This window comes from Myodes glareolus, chromosome 1 (assembly GCF_982192425.1).
Source record: "Myodes glareolus chromosome 1, mMyoGla1.1, whole genome shotgun sequence".
NCBI classification, from domain to species: Eukaryota; Metazoa; Chordata; class Mammalia; order Rodentia; family Cricetidae; genus Myodes; species Myodes glareolus.
Genome location: NC_142026.1, coordinates 56,971,308 through 56,997,902, shown reverse-complemented (window position 1 = coordinate 56,997,902; position 26,595 = coordinate 56,971,308). Strand labels below are relative to the sequence as shown.

General features: G+C 50.1%; 1 protein-coding gene across 5 annotated transcripts in view; it reads right to left on the bottom strand.

The window, feature by feature from the left end:
- Window positions 1-26,595, bottom strand: part of Sipa1l3 (signal induced proliferation associated 1 like 3) — a 212,749-nt gene that overhangs the window by 50,128 nt on the left and 136,026 nt on the right. For all 5 annotated transcript variants that reach the window (XM_085695202.2, XM_048439305.3, XM_087907031.1 and 2 more), the window contains 8 exons: window positions 24,503-24,691; window positions 23,750-23,924; window positions 22,622-22,725; window positions 19,639-19,796; window positions 12,330-12,906; window positions 6,519-6,793; window positions 2,828-3,079; window positions 1,211-1,348 (listed from right to left, as the gene is read on the bottom strand). In XM_085695202.2, the coding sequence (XP_085551328.2) occupies window positions 1,211-1,348; window positions 2,828-3,079; window positions 6,519-6,793; window positions 12,330-12,906; window positions 19,639-19,796; window positions 22,622-22,725; window positions 23,750-23,924; window positions 24,503-24,691 (1,868 nt within the window). The remainder of the gene's footprint in view (window positions 1-1,210; window positions 1,349-2,827; window positions 3,080-6,518; window positions 6,794-12,329; window positions 12,907-19,638; window positions 19,797-22,621; window positions 22,726-23,749; window positions 23,925-24,502; window positions 24,692-26,595) is intronic.

The following is a 26,595-nucleotide window of genomic DNA, read 5'->3' as shown; positions in this document are numbered from 1 at the left end:
ACGTCCAATAGCTAGGCAGAGAATGGATAGGCAGGGCTGGCAGGCAGAGAGAATAAATAGGAGAAGAAAAAGAGAGGAAAAAAAAAAAGAAGAACGAGAGAAGGAGAAGGACAAGGGAGATGCCTGGGGCAAGAAGTTGCGCAGGCGCCAGCCAGCCAGCCAGCGAGAAGCAGTGAAAGTAAGATATACAGAGGAAAGGTAAAAAGCCCTGAGGCAAAAGGCAGATAAAGAGAAACAGGTTAATTTAAGTTAAAAGAGCTAACCAGAAACAAGACTGGGCTAGGCCGAGTATTCAAAACTAATAAGTTTCTGTGTGATGATTTGGGAGCTGGCCGGTGGCCTAAGAGAAAGGCTGGGAAACAGACTCCCTACTAACCTGAGAGTGGAGACGGCCAGTGGGGTTGGGGGTGGCATGTAAGGGACTACAGTATTCTAGGGGCCTTGGTCAGTCATCACAATGGACAGAGGATGTATTCTGAGGGCTCTGGGAATTCTGGGAGGGTCAGAGGAGGTACGGTAATAGAATCTGGGAGGCCGAACAGACTACGGAAATCTGGGAGGCATTCAGAGAGAATGAGGCTCACAGCAACACCCGGACGACAGCCATGGGCGGGACTGTCACCAATATGCTGGGAGGACCTGACCTGGAATACCAGAGCTGCAGACAGCTAGGAACAGGTTCAGATCAGAACCTCACAGGGTCTTGAATGCCAAACTGTCCAGTTTGGGTTTGTTCCAAAGGCACTGGAGAGCTGTGGAGACTTTGTCAAGATTGCATATGCTGCCAAGTTGGGTTTGGCTTTAAGGGGGAGTGCTGAAGTCAGAAAGACCATGTAACCTGGAAAATACTGATGGCCTAGTTTTGACGAGTGAGAACTACAGAGAGATGAATGGGATGCTGGATGGTTTGGCTCCAAAAAAGTGATATAGGTGTCCAGGAAATGGCGACTCAAATTCTCCTGCTAGGAGAGCTGGTGACAAGTCCTGCCTGAGCAGCTTAACTCTGATTTTTTGTTGTTGTGGTTGTTCTGTTTCTTTGTTCTAAATTTTAATTTGCCAGTGCCGACAGCCTGGTGGTCACCTGCTGACTTCCAGGGTCCATAAACCCCAGAACATGGCAAGTAAGATGGTGAGGTGCCTTTCCTGGGAATAAAAAGCTGAAGCAGCCTTCGCCAGATGACATCATTTCAAAAGCAAGGGGAACTCTGACCTTTCCGGAGACGGCTTGTATCTTGCGTAGGTGGCAGATCCTGGGGTGGAGAAGCTCCCAGAAGGCTGTCGGTAGGGAGGGACTCTGTCGGCCCCTGCTGGTGATGCTGTGAACGGTGTCTCTGGGAAGCTGACAGGCCTGCAAAGGCACAAGAGCAAGAAAGGGTAAGGAGGCCTTCCTGAGGACTCAGATTCAGCCAAGTTCCGCCTGCTATCCACCCCCTGATTTCGTGCGAGGTGGAGGGAAGGCAGGAAAGCCCCTCTTCTTTGCTCTGGGACCCAAGCTCAGCTTCTGCAGTTAGGACAGGGGCCACTGGGGATAATTCTCTGCCCTTTCCTGGGACAAGATGTTCCTCTGTCCTCCATTTATATATTTAAATTTATAGATTTATTTTGTGTATGAGTATTTTGCCTGCATGTATTTATGTACATCACATGGGTATCCTGATGCCTGCAGAGGGCATCGAATCCCTTGGAACTGGAGTTAGAATGGCTGTGAGCCACCATGTGGGTGCTGGGAACCGAGCCCAGATCCTCTGCAAGAACAAGTGCTTTTAACCGCTGAGCCATCTCTCCAGCCCTATTCATTACAATCTTTACAGGGTCTCACTATGTAGTCCTGGCTGGCTTGGAACCCACCACCTAGACCAAACTGGCATTGAACTTACAAAGATCTAACTGCCTCTGCCTCCCAAGTGCTGAGATTACAGGCGTGTACCATCTGCCTCTCTCTCTCTCTCTCTCTCTCTCTCTCTCTCTCCATATATATTTTCGAGACAGGGTTTATTTTTTTCTTTTTGGTTTCTCAAGACAGGGTTTCTTTGTAGCTTTGAAGCCTGTCCTGGAACTAGCACTTGTAGACCAGGCTGGCCTCGAACTCACAGAGATCTGCCTGCCTCTGCCACCCGAGGGCTGAGATTAAAGGCATGTACCACAACTGCCTGGCTCTAACTCTATTATTTTTATATTTGTTTTTGTTTTTTGTTTGTTTTGTTTTTTTTTTTTCAGAATGAGGAGAGATGGAGGGTCACACTCTCAGCATGCTTTATCTTGTAATATATAATGCATTCAAGTGAATATTTTTGCTGGGCCTGGTGATACAAGCCTGTCGTCCAAGATACTCAGAAGTCTGGAGCAGAAGGCTTTTCAGTTCCAGGTTAGCCTGAACAACATAGCAAGATCCTGTTCTAAATAAGGTAAAGAGCAAGCTGAGGATGCCGTGGTAGAGTACTTGCCTAGCATGCTAAAGGACCTAGGTTCAATCCCTAGTATCACTAAATAAAACAAAACAGTATTAGATACTAATGGGGAGACAGAAGGGTAAGAAGAGAAAATGGCCAGATGAGGTGTTAGCCTTTAATTCCAGCACTCAGGAGGCAGAGGCAGGAGGATCTCTGTGAGTTCAAGTCCAGCCTGGTCTACAGAGGGAGTTCCAGATTAGCCAGAGTTAAACATATAAGCCTTGTCTCAAAAACCAAAACAAAAGAAACAAACGGAAAGAAGGGAAATGACTGAGGGGAGGAGGGAGAGACAGAACAAGGGTGGGAGAGAGAAGGGTGCAGGAAGGCTTGTGGCCAGGTGGGACACTAGGGGGCATTGGTGTCCTGGGGGTCCTTACCTCTTGCTGTGCAGTGGCTGGGACTCACGGAAGGGGACCATGGGCGTCTGCTTCGGGAGTCGGTTCAGGGACTGGGCATGGCCGGGAGTGGCAGGGGTGGTCCACTTGGTGGCTGGCAGAGAGTTGTGTGAGGCAGGCCCGCTCCACTGCCAGGGAGCATTGCTGCGGTAGGGGGGCCGGCCCCCAGAGGTGGTGGTTTCTGACTCCGTCTTGGGCTCTGAAGTATTCATATCATAGGTCTCTGGCCACCCCCTAGAAAAACAAGTTTATTACTTCCAGGGTCTGGACCCACTAGCATGCAGGCCTTCTGCTTGAGGGGGACTGGCTGATTTACAGCAGGCCAACTCCACACCATGCTGGTTCAAGGCAGAGTGGCATCTTTCAAACTATGGCCTGAAGTTTACCAGCTGAAAATCCTAGGCCATACCCAACACAGGCCTACAGTGGCTAGACCTGAATCTCTCTTTCTTCCTCCCAGTCTTGGATTCTCCTGGTCCCCTCCCCTTCTCTCTGGCCCAGGCCGCTAGTCAGCCAGTGTCTTCAACGAATGAATCAGCCCTTCCCAGCCCCCAAGCAGTACATGGGCCGGAAAAGCCGATGCCCTCAAAATCAAAGGACAGTCTCTGCCTTGTTCCTAAGGATCTCAGATGCCGCTAGAAGAGAGGCAGGTGACCTACTTTGCAAGGTGGTTAAAAAAAAAAAAAAGCCTATGAAACCCAGAACCCTGGAAACAGATGCAGAGCGGCCTGTATCTGGCTGGCACATGCACCACAGTGTGGCGATCCTGCCTGGGGCTGTAGGATCCAAGCTGGGCTGGCACCTTCGCTACTGGTGCCACGCAGCTCACTACACAGCCCGGGAGGGATCCTGAGCTTACAGAAGTCCACCTCTCAGATCCCGAGAGCCAAGCTCTGAGAGGCAGGCCGAGAGCATCTCATCCTCTCCAGACACTCTGGCATGGCTGCTGCAGAGTCGAGTCAGGTGACCTGAGGATATGCTCCTGTCCAGGGCCTTACTCAGGGTACCTCTCTTGGCTGTACGACAGAGCTGATGTTCAGCAGGTTCTTATGGCTATTTTGGGGTCAGATGCCCCCCAGGGACCAGGTAGGGAAGAGTAGGGACACAACTGTCCCTACTGGCAGATACTAGAGCTAGCAGAGAGGCCAGGCTGGCAGAGGTGGAGGAAGGCCACAAATCCTGAGCATTGCTGTGTGCTCTGAGCCAGGCGGATCCCACTTCTGGATGCTAGGCATGAGCATGTGACCCACACCCAACCAATCAGAAACACCTCTCACCGTACACTGTGACTAGGGTAGGACTGTCACAGGCTCTAAGCAGTTCCTGGCAGAGCAGGGAGCGCAACCTGGGAGCCACTTCTGGAATACCCGAGGTGGGGGTGGGGAGTGTAAAGATCTATTTCTGCAGGCGTTGCTATGCCAGAGAGACCTAGTCCAGAGCTGTGTCACCTGTGGTGGGAGACTGGCCGAGAACACAGCAACTAAGCTGAAGACCTTGAAATCTGGAACCTCTGACCTTCACCTCCTGAGTGCTGGGATTACAGGTGTGCCATACCACATCTGATTTAAACAGAGCTGAGGGACTGAACCCAGGGTCTTCTACATGTTAGGCGAACACTACCGATTAAACCATATCCTCCGCTCTAGCATATTATGTTTTACAGCTGAGAACTTCAGTAACCTCTTCAAGCTCTCATTCAATAGCTAGCAATAGCTGGAAACTGAGCCAGAGTGGTGGCACATGTCTTTAAACAGCACTAGGGGACAGCGGCAGGTAGATCTCTGATTTCAAGGCCAGTCTGGTCTATACAGTTCCAGGCTATATAGTGAGAACCTGCTTTAAGGCCAAAAATAACTAAATAAATAAATGCACTAGCCTTGCCATGCCCAGAGTCCGCATTCCATACCAACTCCCTCTCCACCCGTCCTCCAGCTTACTCGCTGTCTGCCCCTCTTCCCTGTTCCCTGAGCCTTGGAGAGGATGATACAGATACCCCATTTACGTCTGAGCTTCTCTGCAGTCACCCTGACCGCTGCATAAAGCAGCTTCTGTGACCAGCGCTGACAGCACCACGCCCTATAGGGAGAAGTGGTTACTTGGAAGACAGTGTGGCAGGTACATCACATTCATTTAGCAAACGGCTACAGTGGCGTCCCCAGTGGGGCCTACAGCCTTCCAAGCCAGGCTTATGGTATAAGACGTGGATTTCCTCCTGTGGGGCAGGCCTCTAACCCAGGCAAAGTAACTCACTCCCCCACCCTGGCACTTTCTGAGACTAGGTCTTTCTCATAGTCAATGCTAACCTCAAATTCAGCCGTCTTTCTCCAGCCTCTTGAGTTCTGGGTCACAGTCAGGTGTCCTCCCAACACTTGCTTCTTTTTTTCTTTTGCTGTTTTGGTAGGGGAATCTCACACTTTAGCTTTGGCTGGCCTCATTCATTTAGCTTTGTCATTTAGCTTTGACTCATTCTATAGACCAGGCTGGCCTTGAACTCACAGAGATCTGCCTGCCTCTGCCTCCTGGGTGCTGGGATTAAAGGTAGCATCACCACACCCAACCCTGATGGAACTTCCAAATACGAAGGCCTGGAGTCTAGGCCATCTGCAGTTTGGGACTTGGTACCTTTGAGGTGCATGAAACCAACTGCAGACTGAAATGGGAGGGGCCCGGGAGGGGCATCTGTATGGGACAAGTAGGGAACTTGCTCTTGTTTTCCTTCTCTAAATAACACAGTAGAGGGCCAGAGAGCCAGGTTCACTTGCTGCTTAATCATGAATACTACAGTTCTGATCCCAGCATGACGTCAGGTCTTCTGGCGTACACAGATACGCAGCCTACAGCAGCATCTTTCACCAGTCAGAAGCAAAGCTGGTGTCATACCAGGCCTTGTGGCTAGGTTGGTTTGGGTTTTTTTTTTTTTTTTTCTGCTGCTGCTGTTTCTGACAGGGTCTCAGGTAGTTGGGGATGTCTGTGAACTTAACACAACACGGTGGAGCCTGGCCTCGAACTCATGACGCCCCTGCCTCTACCTCTCAAGTGCTGGACTCCAAGCACGCACCAGCAGACCTTGTACAGCCACTTCACAGTCTTCCTTTTCCCGCAGTACACAAACTCCACGGCTCTACGCCTAGCACTGCAAATGGAGCTTCAGTACAGCAGGGAGCCCAGTAGACACCCCGGTGTGTCCTGGGACGAGGTGCTCGTGCTCTTTGTGCATCCTCTAGATGTGACTACTGCCTACTCACGGATGCTGTGGGGGGCACACTGAGAACCAGTTCCCGCAAGGATTCATTTATTCTACCCCCACTCTCATTAATGCTACGGAAATAGCTTATCACAGTGGTTCTCAACCTGTTTGAGTCCTGGGGGGGGGGGGGGCTCAATCGACCCTTTCGAAGCGGTCACATATCAGATATCCTGTATATTGGATATTTACATTACAATTCATAATAGCAAAATTGCAGTTAGCAATGAAAATAATTTTACAGTTCAGGGGTCACTACAATATGAGGAACTGTATTAAAGGGTTGGAGCATTAGGAAGACGAGAACCACAGGCTTATCAAGTTTCTCTCCCGAGCTCGTCCCCGAGATTCCCCCGAGATAAGTATGACAGGGAAACTTCTAAGCTGCTAATCTTGGCCCCCGCCTGCCTCTCCGGGCAAGGCCCTTACCGTCGGGGAGTGCCATCTTCAAAAGGCGGGATGATGACCACCTTCACCGTGACAGAGGTGCGCAGCAGGTCAATCATCTGGTCGTGGCTTAGTGTCACCACAGCCACCTTGCAGATCTCCACCAGTCGGCTGCCTTGCCGGAGGCCAGCCTGCCAGGCAAACCCATAGTCTTCCACTTCGGCCACTGTCCCATCGTACTTCACATGGAAGCCCAGCTGTCCTAAGCCATTCCGCCGCAGGGTCATATCCACCGTCTCCCAGCCGTTGGTCATTACCTGTGGGCAGTGGGTGGGATGAATCTCAGCTATCTGGGCAGATTAGCTGCCTCTGGGATGGACTGGCAATTCCCACTTGCCTTCCAGGTGCTGTCAGGATCCCAGATGGTGAACATTCCCAGAACCCAGTTTTTTCCCAGGAAATAAGCACATGCCACTGTGGCTGATATCTCAGAGAAGATACAGTCACAGACTATTCTCCAAATATTCCTGCCTCCCTCCTTCCTCATGCCTTCTGGGACTGCACCTCCCAGCCCATGGCAGACAACTGTGTGAGCCATGAGGCAAGCAGGCATATCCTTTTGGTTAGGGTAGTAATTTTGTGGCACTGGTTATGAACTCTAGGGTTATGTGTATGTTAGGCACTGAGCCACACCCCAGCCCCCGCTCACTGCTGGGTTCTAGGCAGCTCTCTTTCTTTTTTTTTTTTTTTAAAGATTTATTTATTATGTGTACAGCATTCCTTCCATGTGTGCCCACATGCCAGAAGGGGGTGCCAGGTCTTGTTATAGATGGCTGTCAGCCACCATGTGGTTGCTGGGAATTGAATTCAGGACCTCTGGGAGAGCAGTCAGTGCTCTTAACCATTGAGCCATCTCTTCAGCCCCTAGGCAAATGTACTTACCACTGAGTGACACCTTTGACTCCTTACTGGTAGATCTGAGGCAAGTGGGCAACCACTGAGTCCGTGTGTGTGCATTCGTGCATGTGTATATGTCCAGGCACGTGCAGGTATGGGTCAGAGAAGGACATCAAGTGTCCTCTTCCATGGTTTTCTGCTTTATTCCTTTGAGGCCGGGTCTTTCTCTGAGCCTGGAGCTTGCTGCTTCTTAGCTAGGATAGTGGCCAGAAAACCCCACTGACTCGTCTGTCTCTCACGCCTAGTGTTGGAATTGCACACGGCCAAGTCTAGCTTTTTATGTTGGATGCTGGGGATGAAACCGCAGGTATCCACACTTTTACAAGTGCTCCTACCCCATGGAGCCATTTCCCCAGTGTCCCTAGCCTTCTTAAAGCCACAGCTACACACCCCTGCTGAGCTTTGACTTGGGTGTCTGGCCTCTCCCCTGTGAGAAGGACAGTTCTGCTGTCATAGACACAGGTACAGCACCTCTGGTTCCATGGCTGGAGAAGCAGTGGTGCTGTTGGCTGCAGGACTGCAGGGCTAGTGTCTTTGCTGCATGGCCCTCTTCCACTTCTATTTTTTTGTATTCTTGTGGGATTCCCTTCTGTATGCTATGAATATGTTTTATTACCATTGGCTAATAAAGAAGCTGTTTGGCCAATGGCTCTGGTGTATTTCTAGCTAGGTCTTACATCTTAAGTAACTCATTTATATTAATCTATGAATCACCACAAGGCTGTGGCTTATTGGTTAAGTTTCTGGTGTCTTTCTCTTTTGGCAGCTACATGGTGTTTCCCCGGCTCTGCCTTCTTTCCTTCTCTATCTCTGCTTGGATTTCCTGCCTTGCTGTATTCTGTCCTGCCACAGGCCAAAGCAGCTTCTTTATTAACCAATGGTAATAAGATATATTCATACCACATTGAGGGGAATCCCACATGATAGCCTTGTATTTTTTTCTTTTTAATGAATAAGGTAACCCCTTCATTCTTCATTAGGACGATCCTTCCTTACTACTCTAGTCCCAGTTTAAAAGCCACTTCTGCAGGCCAGAACTCCCCACAGGCTAGGGATGCTAGCGGATAAAGTCTGCGAACCATGTGGGCTGTGTCATGGATGGACATCATACTTGTGCTCCACAGGGACGACATCACCTGTCTCACCTTCAGCTGACCACTGTTCTAATACTTGTGGACCAAATACATCTAGACTCCCTAAATCTTTAAGGGAAGCAAAAATAAACAAAAAAACAAAACATTTCAAAAAGAATCAAATGAAACTCCTGGATGCGGAGCTACCGCAGTGAACACATAATATGGACGCACATGGCAGCAAATGCTCTGAGCTTACTGGGAGAGTTTGCAATTCGAGACCTCAGGTGATGAGTGACCAAAGGCCTGCAGGAAGGAAGGGACTAAGCCAAGGGACAACCAAAGAAAGAGTTTCAGTAAGAAGGGACAGGCAGTATAAAGACCCTGAGGTTGGACTCCTGCCTAGCACATTCAGGAAATGGCAGGCCTGTGAGTGTAGAGCAGGGAGCCATGGGAAAGGCACCGAGAGGGACCTCCGCCATGAGAAGCCTCTGCCTTGCACTCAGGGTAAACTGAGGGTTTGGAATACAGTACTCAAGTGACCAGATCCCCATGCTGAGAGCAGATCAGAGTGAACAAAGAGGGAGTTAAAGGGGATTTTGTGTGTGTGTGTGTGTGTGTGTGTGTGTGTGTGTGTGTGTAGGCTCTTGCAATAATTAGGAACAGTCAGACATGGTGACACAGGCAGGCAATCTCAGTAGTCCCGAAGCTGAGGTAGAAGACTACAGCTTCAGCAGGTCCTGGTGGTGCACACCTTTAATCCTAGCACAGGGGAGGCAGAGGCAGGTGGATCTCTACAAATGTGTTCAAGGCCAGCATGGTCTCTACAAAATGAGTTCCAGGATAGCCAGGACTACATAGAGAAACCTGTGTTGAACTACTCCTGCATCCCCCCAAAAGAAGAAGACCACAGCTTCAGAGCTATCCTGGGCTACACAGTGAGAGCATGTCTTAACTCCTCTTCCCCAAACCCTGGGCAGCTGACGCCAGGGAGGAGGCACGGGAATGGGAGAAGCAGCTGAAGACTGCCTGAAGGTGGCAGTGACAGATGGGGTGTGGATATGAGAACAAGGGGGACCCTGGCGGATTGCAAGTCCCCTGACCTCAACATAGGGGTGGACCTGGCCTTTACTGAGACAGGAAACATGGGGGCATGGGAGAAAACCCAGCTTGTAGTGACTGTGTGAAGTTTCTTTGGGTCACTTGGGCAGCCCTGGGAAGATTCTGAGGAGGCAGCTAGAGATCAGTCTTATGTTCGGACCTAGGCTGTCACGTGAGAACAACTTGGAATCAGACCACAATTCTGCTACCCACGGGCTGGATGAGCTCACATGAGTATCTGTTTCTTTCTGAGCCTCAGCTTCATCGATCAGATGGAAATGAGCTCAGCATCTAAGTCAGTGTGAGGACATGACTCGTTTGACAAACCGACCGACCACCAGCAAGCATTTATTGAATGCTTACTGTAAGTCAACCGGCCCAAAGTCTATGAGTTCAGAAAGAGATCAAACAGAGACCCCAGGGTTCAAACCTCATCTTACCCCACCCAAGTGCTGACCAGGCCCAACCCTGCTCAGCTTCCCTGCTCATGTGAGATCTGAATGGCAGGGCTGTGAACCAGACCTCATTTTATAGCGTGAGACTGAAACACTGGCTACGGCAGTTTCATGAAGATGCGTGAACTGTGAAGCCAGCCACTGAGTCTCTAAAACTTTCATATACATATAATAAAATGAAACCAAACTTGCATATCAGAGAAGATTCTCTTTTTTTAAGTACTGGAGATTGAACTGAGGCCCTCGCGTGTGCTGGGCAAGTGCTCTCCCACTGAGCTCCAGCCCCAGTGCCGACACAGGATGATTACTGTCTCTATTTTCCAGCAGAGGAAACTGAGTCACTATGATGGTGGTTCCTGTTGACTGCCAACTTGACAGAATCCAGACTCACCTGGGAGGAGGGCCTCTTGGCTTACCTGTGGAACAGTTGTGATTAAGCTAATTAGGGTGGGGAAGACCTGCCTACTGTGGGTGACACCATTCCCTGGGCTTGGACCCTAGACTATACAAAACAGAGAGAGTGAGCTAAGTACTAGCAAGCATCCAGTTGTCCCTCATCTCCTGTCACGGTGACGTTTCTGACAGGATGGGCTGTAACCTCGGACTGTGAGTTACATAAACTCTTTGTACTTTAAGTGCCCCCCCTCCCCCCGTATTGTATCACAGCAACAGGAAAGGAACTGAGACAGTCACACAGAGTCTAAGTGTGTCTGGTGGTCACACAGCCAGAAAGTGGCCACACTGGGGATCTGGAGCCAGACATCTCTGGTCTCCAGACACCGTACTCTTAACTGCTGTGAAATGTGGCTTTCTCTGGCCTGCTGGGCGTGTACCAATCCCTTCTGAGCCTTCCATCTCAGTGCTGACCTCACATGCCTTCCTATGGAGCTCAGGTGTGTCTTAGCACTTTACAACATAGTGCATCAGGCTGTTATTACCAACTCACTAGTCACTAATCGACTACTTTCGGTTGGGCCAAGAGTTGGCATTGTTCACCAGGAAGGAATCTAAGATTTCTCAGCCCTTCCCCTGACCCCACTTTGCGGTGCCAGAGAGAAAACCCAGGGTCTTAAACATGCTAGGCAAGATTCTCCCACCAGACCGAACCCTTACTCAAGGATTCGCTTGTTTGTGTGAGATAGGGTCTCTCTACAGCTCGACAGCTCTGGATGTGCTGGAACTCACTGCAACCAGGCTGGCCTTGAACACACAGAGATCTGCTTCCTACTGCTATCACCCTAGTACCCGTGCCACCGAGCCCAGCTAGGATACAACTGTTACTGCACTGTAGGCCTTTGTAGAATGTTAAACTACTCATGGCCACTGTGCCTACGCATTGGAGCTGAAGCCAGCCATGCGACTTAAGTTTGTTTTCTTCGCTGTACTTTTCCAGGACATTTTTATGGTCCTTGCCCCTCCTCTATACTAATGGTCTACACTGGGGTATCCAGTCTTTTGATATCTGACACACTGGTGTGCTTGACAAACGTAGTGGGCCACATTCATAGCTATCTTGGGCTATGTGAGGCTCAAGGGCCATACATTAGACAAACCTGGTCTAGAACCTTTTTAGTTTATTTTTGACTTTTAAGTATGCGTGTGTCTGTGGGTAGTTATGTTCATGTGAGTGCAGGGACCCAGTACCCATGGAGGCCAGAAACATTGGATGCCTCTGAAGATGGAGTCATAAGCAGTTGAGGGCTGCCTAACAAGGATGCTTGGAATTGGATTCAGGTCCTCTGCAAGAGCAGTATATGATCTCAACCTCTGGGCCATCTCTCCAGGCCCAAGAAAACTTTTTGTTCTATTTTAATTCTCCCAAAGAAAATCCATCTTAGTTGTAGTGTGGAACTGAACCCAGGGCCTTTACAGTGCTCTACCACTGAGCTCATATCTCTAGCTCCACATGAACATTTAGGGTAAGTTTAGACTTGCATCTGGCTTGCATCTGCTATATACTTTCAGGGTCAATCAACACTCATTTTTGTTCTTTAAAGGAGAAGGAATGGGCAACCACAGATTCCTGGCCCAAATCTTCTCCAGGAGCAATGTGGGTTGAAGGACTCACCAGACCAGACTCCACATGCATGCATGCGTGTGTGCATGCATGCGTGCATGAAAGAGAGAGAGAGAGAGAGAGACAGAGACAGAGAGACAGAGAGTCAGTCAGTTCTTATTCTTAGGGCTGATGTTTGTTATGCTTGGCTGCCTGGGCCAGCAAGAGTACTATAACACTCTGGAACCTTCTGCTGGGCCCTCTTTCTCACCTTCAGCCTCTGGACAATGTCCCTGATGTCCTCCACAGAGCCCTCTGCAGCCTGCAGGAAGATGTGGTCCCCACGGCCATAGAAGATTTTCAGCGTGGCGGAGTCTGGGGTCCAGCCGATGACGTCCCCGCAGTAGCAGTTGAACACCACCTCCTTGGTGCGCAGGTCCAGGAGCACCACGAACTCATTGGAAATCCCCAAGATGCAGTCGATCTCCACGCCCTGGGCGTAGTCCTGCGCTGCCACGCGCCAGGCGATGGCCCCAGCGCTGTGCTGCTCCGCTCCTGCCCTGGCCTTTGTCTTCTCTTTCTTCTTAGAGGTCAGGGAGATGAGGGTGAACTTGCCGGAGGAGTCGATGGGGGTGTTGGAGACACAGCTCTCAGCCAGGTCCTTCAGGTACTCCTGACGGGTTCTGGTGGCCATTGTATGGAATTTGTCGGATTTGTGTGCAGCATTTTCAGCATTAATTACCTTGGCGAGCAAAAAGTCTCTGAAGACGTCAGACTTTCGGAATGTGGTTCCATTAGGGATAGGGGGGCCGAAAGGAGGAGCGTCTTTGGATCGGGTCACAGCCATGCTAAAGGAGGGAGAAACCATTTAGATTTGAGAAAAATACAACTCTTTAAAACCAAGAGGGTATATTGTAACCCCAGAAGTTGAAAGGTGGAGGAAGGAGGATCAGGAGTTCCAGGTAAGCCTGGGCTACTTAAGATTTCTGCCTCTAGTTAGGGTGATGGCCAGCTGGGCATGCATGGCCAGCCTGGTCTATGAGTTACAGGACATGTACAAGGAAACTCTGTCTTGGAAAACAACAACAACAACAACAAAAACAAACAAACAAACAAACAAAAAAACAAGAAAGACTCTGTCTCTAACAAACAGGACTCTCTTTAGAAAGAAAACAAAACCAAAACTAAGGCCTTCTCTCCCTCTCTCCTGTCTGTCACACTGGGGATGGAACCCTGTGTAGCTGGGCAAGCACTCGTCTACTGAGCCCTATCCTGGCCCTAGAGTTTCTCTTTTGTGAATGAAAAGTTGAAGAAAAAGTCTTAGATTACACACACACACACTTGTGTGTGGTGTCGGGGTCAGACTCAGGGCTTATACACGCTGTAAGTGATTTACCACTGAGCTGTATCCTCAGGCACTCTTGGTTTTCTGAGACAGTCTCAATATGAAGCCCAGGTTGACCCTGAACTCAAGACATTTTAACTTCCCAAGTGCTGGGATCACAGCCACCACTTCTGGTCCTGACTTCATTTAGTCTTGCTTTATGTAAACTATGTGTTAGATTGCAGTTTGGGGGAAAATCAAATGAACAACTTTTTTTCTCTCTACTGTCAGAGTCGGATACAAGCTTATCACCCTTTCTGTAGCCTGTCCATGATTTGATTTGGCCAATGCTTTGTGTGTGTGTGTGTGTGTGTGTGTGTGTGTGTGTGTGTGTGTGTGTGTGTTCGAGACATGGTTTCTCTGTGTAATAGCCCTAGATGTCCTGGAACTAGCTCTTGTAGACCAGGCTGGCCTCAAACTCACAGAGATCTGTCTCCCTCTGCCTCCCAAGTGCTGGGATTAAAGGTGTGCGCCATCACAGTCCAGCTGCCAATGCCTTTTGAGTGAGGGCTTGAACTGGATGTGAGTGTAGGAAGGGGTGGAGGGACCTATAACTGTTTTGAGACAGGCTTCTCTATGTAGCCCTGGCTCTCCTGCCTCTGCTTCCTGAGTGCTCGGACTAAAGGCTGCACCACCACCGCCTGGCAAGGGGCCTATACTTTGATATTCTTTTGATGCAATGGGATGGATAGGTCCCAGGAGGAGGGAGAAACAACTGGTGCAGGCTTGGACTCTAGCTGACTCTTTACAAAGCTGGGGTTCGATGCTAACTTGTTGCATACCATCAATGGAGGACTATCTGGCTGGATGCGGAGAGCAAGTGTGGAATTTAGTTCTGTTAAACACTTGACACTAATATACTTTGCACATAATCTCAACAAAGATTATTTTGAAATCTGGAGCTAGTGTGGTGGCACATGCCTGTAATCCCCAAACTTAGGAAGTGGAGGGAGGAGGATCAGGAATTCAAGGTCATCCTCAGTTTTATAGCAGGTCTGAGGCCAGTCTGGGATTCACGAGACTTTTCTCAAAAGAATACATAAAATAAATAAGTAGACTACAGATTAAACAATACCCTACGCAACCCAAACACAGCGCAATGCTTGCTGGCATTTGGCCGACCTCTAGGGCACCCTCCTGTCCTGACAGGGAGATGGTGTAACATTCATCCATCTATTTGAGAAGGGTTTCCTGCATGGCCCTCTTGGCTTTGCAGATACAGCGCTACCTGTCTTCCACAGCTGCTGACCACACATACAAATAAACAGACACTGACGAAGACTAAGAAGTGTCAGACAGGGGAGTCTGGGGTGAAGGGGGTTCTCTGAGAAAGTGACAGCTGAGATCTCAGGATGGGGGGGCCGAGGGGTGAACGGGGTGGGGAGTGTGGTGGGGCGAGGGGGACATGATGACAGGGATATACCAGACAGAAGGAGCAGCATGTGGGGCAGCCCAATGGGAAAGGGTACATGCAGGGGACAAGCCCAGGGTCAGAGCTCAGTAGCAGGGAGTAGGAGGCCGGGAAAGTCCCCAGGGGTGTGCCACACATGACCCTGGAGGAGTCTCACACTGCCTATCTGTCTTGCTTTAAGAGGAAGGCCTCTGCACCTGGGGTCCCACAAGCTCAGGCTTTGAAGTGAGCTTGGCCAACGGGAGGCACTGGTGGGAGGAAAGATGCTGGGGTGTGAGCAGAGGCCGCCTAGCCTGGGCCACTCCATGTTTGTATTGTCTATTGACATCAGGGTGTGAGCACACCCTACAATGCCTGAGTAATGGCAAAATCCACCAGGCTCATATTTCTGGAGTGTGTCCCAGCTGTTACGTAGTGTACAACTATATTTATTTTTCTTCTCTCCGTCCCTGCTAGACCATGATAGTGGCAAGGGCTGAGGGCTTCTGGCTCTCGGTGCCTTATTCCCATCCACTGCTCTTGGTAGGAGGCCCTGTCCCAGCGCCACAACTCTCACCAGCATCTAGAAACTGTTTGTATCAAGCCTGGGGTGGGCAGTGCAGGCTCCTTGCTGTCCCTGGTCTGGATGCTTCATTTCCCGTCATTCCTGAGGCATCCATCTCAGAGACATACTCTGAGAAGTCATCAGCCTTTTGCTAAATCCTTGGTGGGGAGTTGGCAGCAGTGGCTCCTGCTTTTTGCTGGGTCCCTGGCAGAAAGAGGTACGTCTGCGAAGATTGCTGTGGCTGACCATGTGGCACTGAGCAAGAGCAGCGGTCCCAGAGATTAGCCTGACTCCTGCTTTCCACCTCTGTCATTCTCTGCACAGTGTCCCTTCCCACGTAGGGGGACCACACGCACACCACCCTGGCTCAACTGATTCTCCAGCCCCAGGGAGAAGAAAATGATTCCACCAATAAGCAAGGGTGTGTGTGAGCATGAAGGGCAGTGCCGGTGCGCCAGCCAGGTCAACCAGGGTGGCTGTCGCAACTCTAATGGAGCAGCTCAGACACGCAGAAGAGCCTTGCAATTCCTCTCAGCATGCAACTGCGCAGCGAAAGACTGGCTTTCCTCATGGTCCTGACTCACGGTTTTAAGTCATGAAATTGTAGCTGCTGAAAGTTCTGGACTAGGGAACAGCTGGTCCCTCACTTCTAGCTGGTGGGGCTGGACTTGTTTACAAGCCCAGGCTCAGGGAAGACGCCAGGGGCCAGAAAGAAATGGCAAAAGATGAGAACGCACTGCACAGCTGGATGTGTGGCCTCCCGGCCCCTGTTCCCCAGTGCGCAGCAGGCGAGTCTAGAAGATGTGCAATCACTAACTCAACAACTGTTTCGCTAGTGCCTATAGTGTGTGGGATAGGACATTCGTACTGCCAGTCTTTTAAGGTCCTCTGAGAGGAAGCCTGGCATGGTGGCACATGACTGTAATCCCTGCACTTGGGAGGTGGAGGGAAGAGAATCAGGAGTCCAAGGCCATTTTCGTACACACAGAGAGTTTGAGGTCAGCCTGGGTTACACGAGGCCCATGGATACAGGCACGCATGCATGGACACGAAATTCAGTGGGGCCAGGTGGGAGGGCAGGGCAGGCTGGCCTCGAGATTTTTCCTACAATTGGAGGTAGGACACAGAGTAGGTCTCCCCAGAGAGTGGGGACCTTGGAGTTGGTAAGGGACAGCTGTGGTTGCATCTCTAACATTTTCTTTCTTTAAAAATAAAGAAAAGAGGGAACACTGAAGCAAGAAAGGCAAAATGCTAACATCTGTTAAATCTGCTGGTGGGCACATGGGTGTCTGTTCCATTATTTTCTGCACTTTTCAGAATGTTTAAAATATTGCATAATAAAAGTCTTTTTAAATTAAATTGTAAAAAACAGGAAAGGGCTGTTCATCAGGAAGAAGTCACCCTGGAGACCAAGCCTGAGCTTGCCTGGAGGAGTGGGAGGTGGGGGCAGGCTCCTGAGACTACAAGGCAGAAGAGGAAGGCACAGAGAGGAGGAAGGGCACTGAGCAGAGTGGCGTACCCCTAGAATCCCGGCACTCAGGTAGCTGAAGCAGGAGGATCACACATCTGAGGCCAGCTTGGGCTATGTAGTTGAGTTGCAGGCTATCTAGCAAAGCTCTGTCTCAGAAGAGCCAAAGCCTGGCTGGGTACATTGGTACAGCACTTGCCCAGCATGAGTGAGGCCCTATGTCCAATCCCCAGTGCCGCCAGAAGACACAACATACACATGCACACCAAAACAACCAAGCCCTGAGGGAATTTTGAGTTACGGGTGGTTTGACATATATATATATATATTTAAATTTATTTATTATGTACACAACATTCCTTCCATGTGTGCCTGCAGGCCAGAAGAGGGCGCCAGGTCTATATTATAGATGGCCGTGAGCCACCATGTGGTTGCTGGGAATTGAACTCAGGACCTCTGGAAGAGTAGCCAATGCTCTTAACCACTGAGCCATTTCTCCAGACCCCGGGTACTTTGACATATTAAGTTGGACATGATGGCTCATGTTTAGAATCCCAGTACTTGGGAAGCTGAGGCAGGTGGATCACTATGGGTCTGAACTATATAGCATGTTTGCGACCAGCATGGATTATGTGAAACTGCCTCAAAAACAATACAAAACAATGCCAGGTGGGGGTGGCACATGTCTTTAATCCCAGCACTTGGGAGGCAGAGGCAGGCAGATCTCTGTGAGTTCGAGGCCAGCCTGGTCTACAAGAGCTAGTTCTGGGAGAGGCTCCAAAGCTACAGAGAAACCCTGTCTCAAAAAAACCAAAACCAAACCAAACCAAAACCAAAACAAAACAAAAAACCAAAAAACCAAAACAAAAACCCAAAAATCAAAACCCAAACAAACAAAAAAACCTCAGAAATAAAACAAACAAAAACTTGGTGGTAAAGTGCTTGCCTAGCGTGTATAAGGCCCTGCCTGCATTTGATTCCCCCATCCTGTGTCATTCCCCAACCAAACTAAGGAGTGAGGAGGAGGGGAGAAGGGCTACCCGACCCTCCCGCCCACCTCTGAGGCACAAGCAGCCTGCTTCCTCTTCCCAGGTGTGTGTGAACACCTGTCTTCTGTCACCAGGGCTACCTTTCAGGTGCTGAGAAATAGCAAACTGTTAAGCCCCGGACTCATTTCAGTGGTCTCAGTTCAGAGTCTTAAGGTGCCAGCCAGCATCCTACAGCTGCTGTCGGGCACCCCTTGGGCCAGGAGAATGACGGACAGTGCTGGTCCCCGGCAGCCACCGAGCAATGCATCCAACATAGCAGTTCACATGGGCTACAGCTGCATGCCAAAATCAAACTCATCAACACTGCTTGCTCCACCAAGAACAAGACCACCAATGCACACAGAGGGTCCTCGCCTCCCACACCCACTGCAGTCGTTTCCTAGACAGCTGCATACTGGATGCTGGTTGCAGTGACTCAGTGCAGGTGCCAGCAAGCAATCCCAAATGTTCATCCTTGGAGGACAGCAGGAAACTCACCCAGCCACACAATGGAATGCCTGGCAGTCATAGGAAAGAAAAAGCATGCCCTTCTGGTATGCGCAGGCCTTGAAGACTGCTGAGTGGATGTCTCCAGGCTACACAGCAGAGGCTCCAGTCAGCCGGTACTTGTACCGAAACAGGTAGGACTACAGGGAATGGAGGCACAGAAGCAGCATGTGCATTGCCTGTGAGGCTGGCTGGGTGGGGGTTTGACACAGCTACATGCTCTCGTTTGGATTTTATAGCATGTTCAAGCAATGGCAAACAGTACACCTGTTCCAGTTCGTATCTGCAGGGACAAGTTGACGGTCGGGCCTGGAGGCCAGGGTGGGTGTCTCAAGGATACAGCTCTATCCTGTTCCTAGTCTCCAGGGGCGGCTTTCCTTCTGTCTTTTGGGACAGTCACTAAATTGAGGAAGCCCTGATGTTGGAGAGGGCACACAACAGGCTTGGGACCTAGGTTACATGTCTTATGTGTGAATCACAACCCGATTCAACATGCCTGTCACCTAATATGCAGGGGCTGAGGCAGGAAGATTATGAGTCTGAAGAATGCCTGGGCTTATACAGTGAGACTTTGTCTCCTCAAACCTACTTCACAAGCTTACCTCACAAGCAGGGTCACAGATAGAGGGGGTCCCAGGGAGCTACCGCCCCAGCTTCTCCCAGATCTGCTTTGTGCCTCTGTTTTTACGCACAGGTGCCAGGCCTTTAGGGCCTCCACAGAGCGACAGTACAAGGCTCAGCAGTGTGTGTGCTTCTTCTTTCTCCCTGTCCCTCGTTTTGAGTCCAGGCAGAGGATGGCCTTTAACTCCTGCCTCCTCCGACCTACTGAGCATTGGGATTTAGGGAACGCACCACTCCGCTTGGTTCACGCAGTGCTAGAGATTAAGCTCTATTTTGATTTTCGTGCATGCTAGGCAAACTCTACAAACTGAACTACACCCCAGCCCAATGGAACCTTCCCCCTCTACAGCAGGAAGGATGATAGACCGTTCAGGACCATGGTACTCCCAGCTGTGCCTTCCCGTGATGTGCTCAGGAGCAAACACACACAAGTGCAACTTCCTGTGAATGACCGAGGTGGGGTTTCCATCTTTTACAAACAGAAGCTCCCAAGAAACATAGGCCCTGAACGGAACCAGGGAGCCAGGAAGTGAGGTGAGGTAGGATCTGGGATGAGGCACATCCTCCCCAGCCTCTCAGGGCCTGGCTGTGCACGGGACAGGACACTCTGGCCATACCTATAGCAGACATTCTCAGTGCAGGGGTTATGGACTCGGACGATGATGAAGACGTGCTGGAAGTGCGAGCGGATGTTCTTAGGGGTGAAAGGCAATGCGCCTGGTTCCTGGAAGATGATCGTCACGATGTCGTTCCCTATGTGCCTCTTCCTCAGCAGCTGGAAGCAGAGGGGAGTCACAGATGAGCTTTAAGACTCCTACCCAGACTGCCTTGCTGGTCCCCATGCCCACTCCCACCAGAGGGCGCCTGTGAGCATGAGAGCCAGGCCTTGTCCTTAGATGCTCAGAGCCCTTCTGGCTCCTCTCACTCAGGGACATGAACAAAGTCAAAGAGCCCCCACATGTGGGCTCCTAGCCTCTGACACTGCCTGCTTCCCTCCCATCTGCCCGGTTTGTCTTCAAATATTCCAGAAAAGCCTTCCTCTCACAAGCAGTAGGAACGACTGTCCCTGCTACCCCAGGGCCCCAGGTGGCCTCCCTCTTCAACTCCTCAGGATCTTTTGAGATTTCTGTCATCTACAGCAACTCTCCAAGACCTACCCTGCCCCTGCTTTCCTGTGCTCCCCACCCGATATTTATGGCCACATTCTGTACTGTGGCCCTCCGTCTCCTTGTCCCTCATCTGTCTTCCTGCTCCAGTTGTCAGTGACAAGAAGATGGGACACTGTTTTGGTTGCTTCCTATGAGCTAAGAGCCTAACAGGCAGGAGTGCTTGGCAAATCTTCTGTAGGAGGATTCAGAACGGAGCCTTTGATCTGCTCAGGCCACAGGGACAAGGCAGAGTCTCAGCAGAGTACACAGGCAGGGCCAATTCCAGGTGGCTCTCAGATGGCCCAAGGAGCCACACCCTCTTGTCCCTGCTTCCATTTCCAAGGGAGACCGGAATGAGTGTCTTCACAGTGTCATGTTTATTTGCCAAGATCACACTCCACCTCTCTTTTCTGGAAGGTGGGGAGACAGGTCTCAAGCAGCCCAGGCTAGGACTTAAACTCAATACGCTGTCAAGGATTATCTTCAACTCCTGATCTTCCTGCCTCATAAAGGGAGTTGGCCACCATGCCTAATTTATGTTTTGTATTCAATTATTTATTTCCCAAATTGCCCAGACTGGCCCTAAAGTGCCAAACAGGCAGTCTCCTGCCTGAACCACTTTATCCAGCCTGTTAGTTCGTTTTTGTTTATTTTCAGACAGGGTCTTCCATGTAGCTCTGGCTGTCCTGGAAGTCCTTAAGTAAATCAGGTCAGCCTGGAACTCACAGAGATCCACCTGACTCTGTTCTCTAGTGCTGGGATTAAAGGCAGAAGGTGTGTGCCACCATGCCTGGATAATCTTTATATTTTGTATTTTTATGTTATTGGGTGTTTGCCTGCAGGTATGTCTGTGTGCCATGTACGTGTTAGCGACTCAGAGGCCAGAAGAGAGTGTCAGATCTCCTGGGACTGGAGTTACAGAGAGTTGTAAATTGCAGGTGCTGGGAATCAAACCTGGGTCCTCTGGGAGAGCAGCCAGGGCTCTTGAGCACTGAGCCATCTCCAGGTCTGGGCCTGTTAGTTCTCTGTTAGTTCTTTCTGTGTCTGAACTGCATGAATGAAGTTGCTAAATCCAAGACTTGCTTTCTGTGGCTAACCTCTCATGAGGCTCACCTCCCAGTGACATCTTAAAATTAATGACCCCGCTGAACCTTCCCAAAACCCTCAGTGGCAATAACTCACGTGGTTGTTTTTCATAAGATGGGAAAGCTTGGCTCAGAGAAGTTGGGAGTGACCTGTCTTCTGTCACACAGGGATGAAGGCAGATAGTGGGATCCCAACTGCTTCTGGTTTTGACTCTACAGGACAAGCTTTCACCAGGCCCCTGCCTCATGCTCAGGACCCATGCATGGAAGCAAACATCTTTCCCAATACCCAGCACCATACTGTCACTGTGTGGAGGAAGGACCTGCAGCTCAGAGAGGTACCATCACTTTCCTGGGGTCACAAAGCTAGTAGAGGGCAAAGAACTCAAATTTATGTTTACTCCCGATGCCAGTGCTTTTGGGAGCATGTTATTAGGGTGTCCTTAGGAAATGGCTTGCATTTGACTAGTTTTGACCTACAGAATCTACAGTGTGATTTGTAATGACAAGAAAACAGGTACACAAAAAACCCATAACACCTATTTTTGAAATTCTTAGTACCCTGGGTTCCCTGTCCACTATCGAACAGGCTCAGTGGTCTTGGCATGCCCAAGAGAGGGAGCTGGTCAGGCCTGCAGCCTCCTTACCATCTTTCAGTACCCACCCTTTACTTCTTGGAACCCACATTGCCTCTCTGGGACATTACCTCCCTGACCCCTGACCCCTAACCCCTGAACTATTCTCCCTTTCCAGGATGGAGACATATTTCAGGCTTGGCTCACGGGCCACTCTATGCCAGGCCCAGTCTCTTTCCTCTGGAGTGATGGGAAGGTTGGGGGAGCACGGATCGTGGTCGCATCTCCGTCATGGCTAAAAAGACCTATGAACGAAGTCACTACAGAGAACAATGGGGGTGGGGACTATCGAGACTGTTTTGAGTCTCTAGATCCAGCCATACCTAAAACCAGTCCTCTCCTAGACCCCTGGGTTACATAACCCCATATTTTGCTTTGCTGATGCCGATTTGGTCTGAGTTTGTGGTCAAATTCTGTTGATTCATTTATTCTTCTCATTCATAAGACTGGTGACGACTCAAGAGACCCTGAGGGAGATGAAACAGCTGGAGGGAAGCAGGGTAGCCAAGGACCAGTAGGAAGATGTGGTACCAGACAGGCATCAAATCACATCGGGCTTTGTCTGGGACGCCTAGAGAAATGACCAGGGTACTGAGGGTCCAAGACCTCCTTCAGATTCACAGGACCGGGCCAGAAGAACCGTCACTGGGCAGATGGGTTGGCAGATGGCCACCAGTCATAAGGAGGGTGAATGCTTCGAGACTAACTTTGCCCCAGCTGGGGATCACTGACCTGCTGCCGGTTGTTGGGGGTGTAAGGGAGCAGCGTGGAGACGTGGAACATGATCTCGTAGTCCTGGTATGTCGTATACAGAGAGTGTGTCCCCGTTGAGTCCGCTGGGATAGAAACACCAGTTAGTGTAGCACAGTCCCTAAGCCCCTGGGTTTCTGCCGTATTCCGCAGGCCATCTGCTAGTTTTTAACTGGATGCTTTTACTTACATCCACTCTTTAAAAATGAAAGACATAAAGAAATCATCCATGATGTAATTATTATTATTGTTATTTTTTAAAAGACTAAATCTAGCTATGGCTGGTCTCTAATTCAGTCTTCCTGACTTAACTTCCTAAGTGCTGGATTTTAACATGTACTGCCACACCTGCGTGTCTTTAGAGCTTACTATATGCAAACAAACCCTCAGTATATGGTCATGTTCTTAAAATACGTGGCACATAAAAAGCATCCTTCGGGACATGTTCTCCTGAGACTTACTACGTGTGACAGGTGTGCAGAGCACAGGGCTATGAATGCAGCTGCTGAGTCAGACATGAGGGCTGTTTTCCCAAGTGGGGACACTGTTAATCCTGACAGTGCTGTCCAATACCTTCCGCTGGCCTGCACCCTCGCCCTGGCACCACCAGACCTTTGAGCTTCTGCTGGTCAGGCAGACAAGAAGTGGTGACTCCTTGACTCCTCAGTGGTCCCTCCTAAACTCTTTTCGGTGGCACTGAAGGTGGAATCTAGGGAAATGCTCCATCCATATCTGATGCCTTCCTCTGCCCCACTTACTTAATGTCTGCCTGCCTGCCTGCCTGCCTGTCTGTCTGTCTATCTACCTACCAATCTATCTATCTAATCTTTTAGGACAAAGTCTTGCTATTTGTAGTTTCAGCTGGCCTAGAATTTACTATGTAGACCAGGATGACTTCAAACTCATAGGTATCTCCCTGTTTCTGCCTTCTAAGAGCTGGGTGAGATTAAGGGCCTGCCCAGTGCCACTTAACTCTTTTTTTAACTGAGACAGGGTTTCTCTGTGTAACAGTCCTGGCTGTCCTGGAACTCACTCCGTAGACCAGGCTGTCCTGGAACTCACTCCGTAGACCAGGCTGTCCTGGAACTCAGAGATGTGCCTGCCACTTACTCTTGACATCCAGCTGGGCAGCATACTTGGTGAAGCCCTTCAGACAGACCTTCTCACCCAGGAGGTCCAGGAACTCCTCAAAGGCAGGGCCAGCCTCCTCGTTGTTGTACATCTCCTCCTCTGAGCTCTGGCCTGCCTTGCAATACAGGATGCCGACCTTGTGCTTGCGGCACAGCTGTGGAGGCAGAAGAGCAGAGTGGTCCGAGGAGGTTGAGGGAAAGGGACAAGAAGAGTCCCGGGGTGCTGAGCTCAGGTACTGCTGGGATCACATGGGAACTCAAGCCATAGTCAGTAGGGAAGGAACCAACGTGGGGCTTGTCCCATAGAGACACTCCGTCATCTGCCTCTCCATGGCTGTGTGAGTGTACAATGTTCTTAAGGCAGAGCAGGGAGCTGGGGCCGGCTTCCTATAGACAGCAACTGGGCATGGACCAAGATTGTGCCAAAGCTAAACCTCAGCTACTTGGGGTTTGCACATGTCTGGAAGTCCAAAAGCAATGCCAGGGGCTAGGGAAGGGCCAGATGGCAGGGATGGGTTTGTGTTCATGCACTGGCACACGCTCCTGCTCCCTCTCTCATATAAACCTTGTAGTGTCAATCTCATTCCCAGGCTGTTTCTATGAGACTGCTCTTGGTACCCTTACAGTGTGCTGATAGCTCCCTCCTGTTGCTCAGTCTAGCTTAAGGGAGTTTGTTACTTCTAAAAATAAGTGCAGAGATGGAGACAGGAAGGGTTGCAGGACTCAGGCTCACCCCTTGCTCATCGAGCTTCAGCAGCTGCTCGGTGACTTTGGGAGTGTTGAGAGCCAGTCGCAAGCAATGGATGTTGAGCTCTGGGATGACGTATTCCAGTGCGTCCTTCAGGGGCAGGCCCCGCCCTGTCCCGTGCTTGGTGGCTGTAGGTGTGGCGTCCTCTAGAATGGAGCCCCGAAGCGTGATGAGCTGTTCAAAGGAGAGAGAGAAGGGATGGTCAGGGCTGTCTCAAGCTTTGAGGGGGGCTACAGCACATGAAGGGTCTTCACGAATAGGTGTGGCTCAGCAAGGTGGTGTACTTCTGTAATCCTAGGCACTATGAAGGTCAAGGTTGGATGATTTTGATGCTGAAGGCAACCTGGGAAACACAGTGACTCTGTCTCAAATCAAACCAACCAAACAACCCCCCTCTCAAAGAAATCCTCAAAAACCAGAGCTGGGTGTGGTGGGCTGTAACCCTAGCTTTTGGGATGTGGAGACAAGAGATATGAAGTTAAGATCATCCTTGGCTACAGAGTCAAAGGGTAGCTTCCCTGCATGAGACCTTGTCTTGAAAAACAGAACAAAACCCTAAAACCTAAAGCCACCCCCTCCACCCAAACGGGATCGATGAGAAGGATCTTAACAGTTTGAAGGCAGAATACAGAGTGTGAGCAAAGACTCAGACTTGCTGTCTCCTTCCTGTGATCCTGAGCTTCCACCTTCTCTTCCGTGGGACAAAAACAGGCACTTCTGAGTGTAGGGGAGGCTGGGAGATGACATATCCCCCTTTCTTCAGCACACACACAGGCAGCTGTCTCCTGTGTGCCAATCTATCCAGCTGCAGAGACCAAGCAAAGACCCTGGAGAGCTGACAGGTGGGTGGGGAGGGGGAGTAAGTCAGGAAGCCGAACCCCAGAAGAACAAAAGAAGCTTCGCAAAGAAGAGGCTCTCGGTCATTGTAGACATGTATGTATCACATCTGAGACCTGCCGGTCTAGGATGCTGGTGCCAGCCTGGGTCTTGAATTGTGGCTCTGGCTGTTCAACCAGTTTCATGAGAAGTACCATCACCAGGCACTCTGATTGGGTCCCGGGGTGGGTTGGACACACACCTGTGCATGTACATGTGTCTCTGTGCGTGTGCATGGGAATGAGCACACACGTTCAACCCTCTTAGCTGGCTGTGCCTTAGAGGCTGAAAATGTTTAGTCAGAGGTCACCTCAGACCTCTTTCTCAGATGTTACCACTTCCCAGGCTTTTCCTACAGCTGACTATGTGACCAGTTTCAGGCAGTGAAATGTGAGACCCCTGTCTGGTCAGGACTTTTTACTGGCCATGTCTTCTTACTGGGGACATCAGTGTAAAGATGGGACCTCTGAACTGAGTCCTGATGTGCCTACCTCCCAGTTTCAAGACAAGGTTTCTCCGAGTAGCCCTGGCTGTCCTGGAACTCACTCTGTAGACAAGGCTTGCCCCTAACTTAGAGATTCACCTCCCTCAGTCTCCTGAGAGCTGTTTTTTTGAGACAAGGTCTTGCTATGTAACCTAGGCTGATATTGAACTACAAAGATCCACCTGTCTCAGTTTTCTGAGTACTGTGACTACAGACAGGCAACCACCAAGATGCTTCAAGATACTTCTCTTTGGAAAAATAAATTGCCATCTCGTCTACACACATGTAACTGTTACAATACATGCAAAAGGCTAACACCTGGTCACATGCCACCCAATTCAAGATGTGGATATTCAGACTTCCAGGACCAGTTTATTCCAGCCTACTTTCATTACTTCATTATCTTTCATTATTGTTATTATTATTTTGTCAGGAGTGTGTTTGGGGCTGGAATCATGGCTGACTAGGCGAATGCTATAATCCAGAGCCATGTGCCCAGCTGACAGTCACTATTCTTTTATCTGGCTTCTTCCCCTCTCCTTTTGAGTCAGGATCTCATTTGGCCCGGGCTGGCCTCAAATTCCTGCTTCCTGCTTCTCCCTCTTGAATGCCGAGAGTACAGGCATGTACCACCATGCTCTGCTTCTCTCTCTCTCTCTCTTTTCGTTTGTTTTTGCTTTGTATTGAGAAGATCTCATTCTATAGTCTAGCTGGCCTT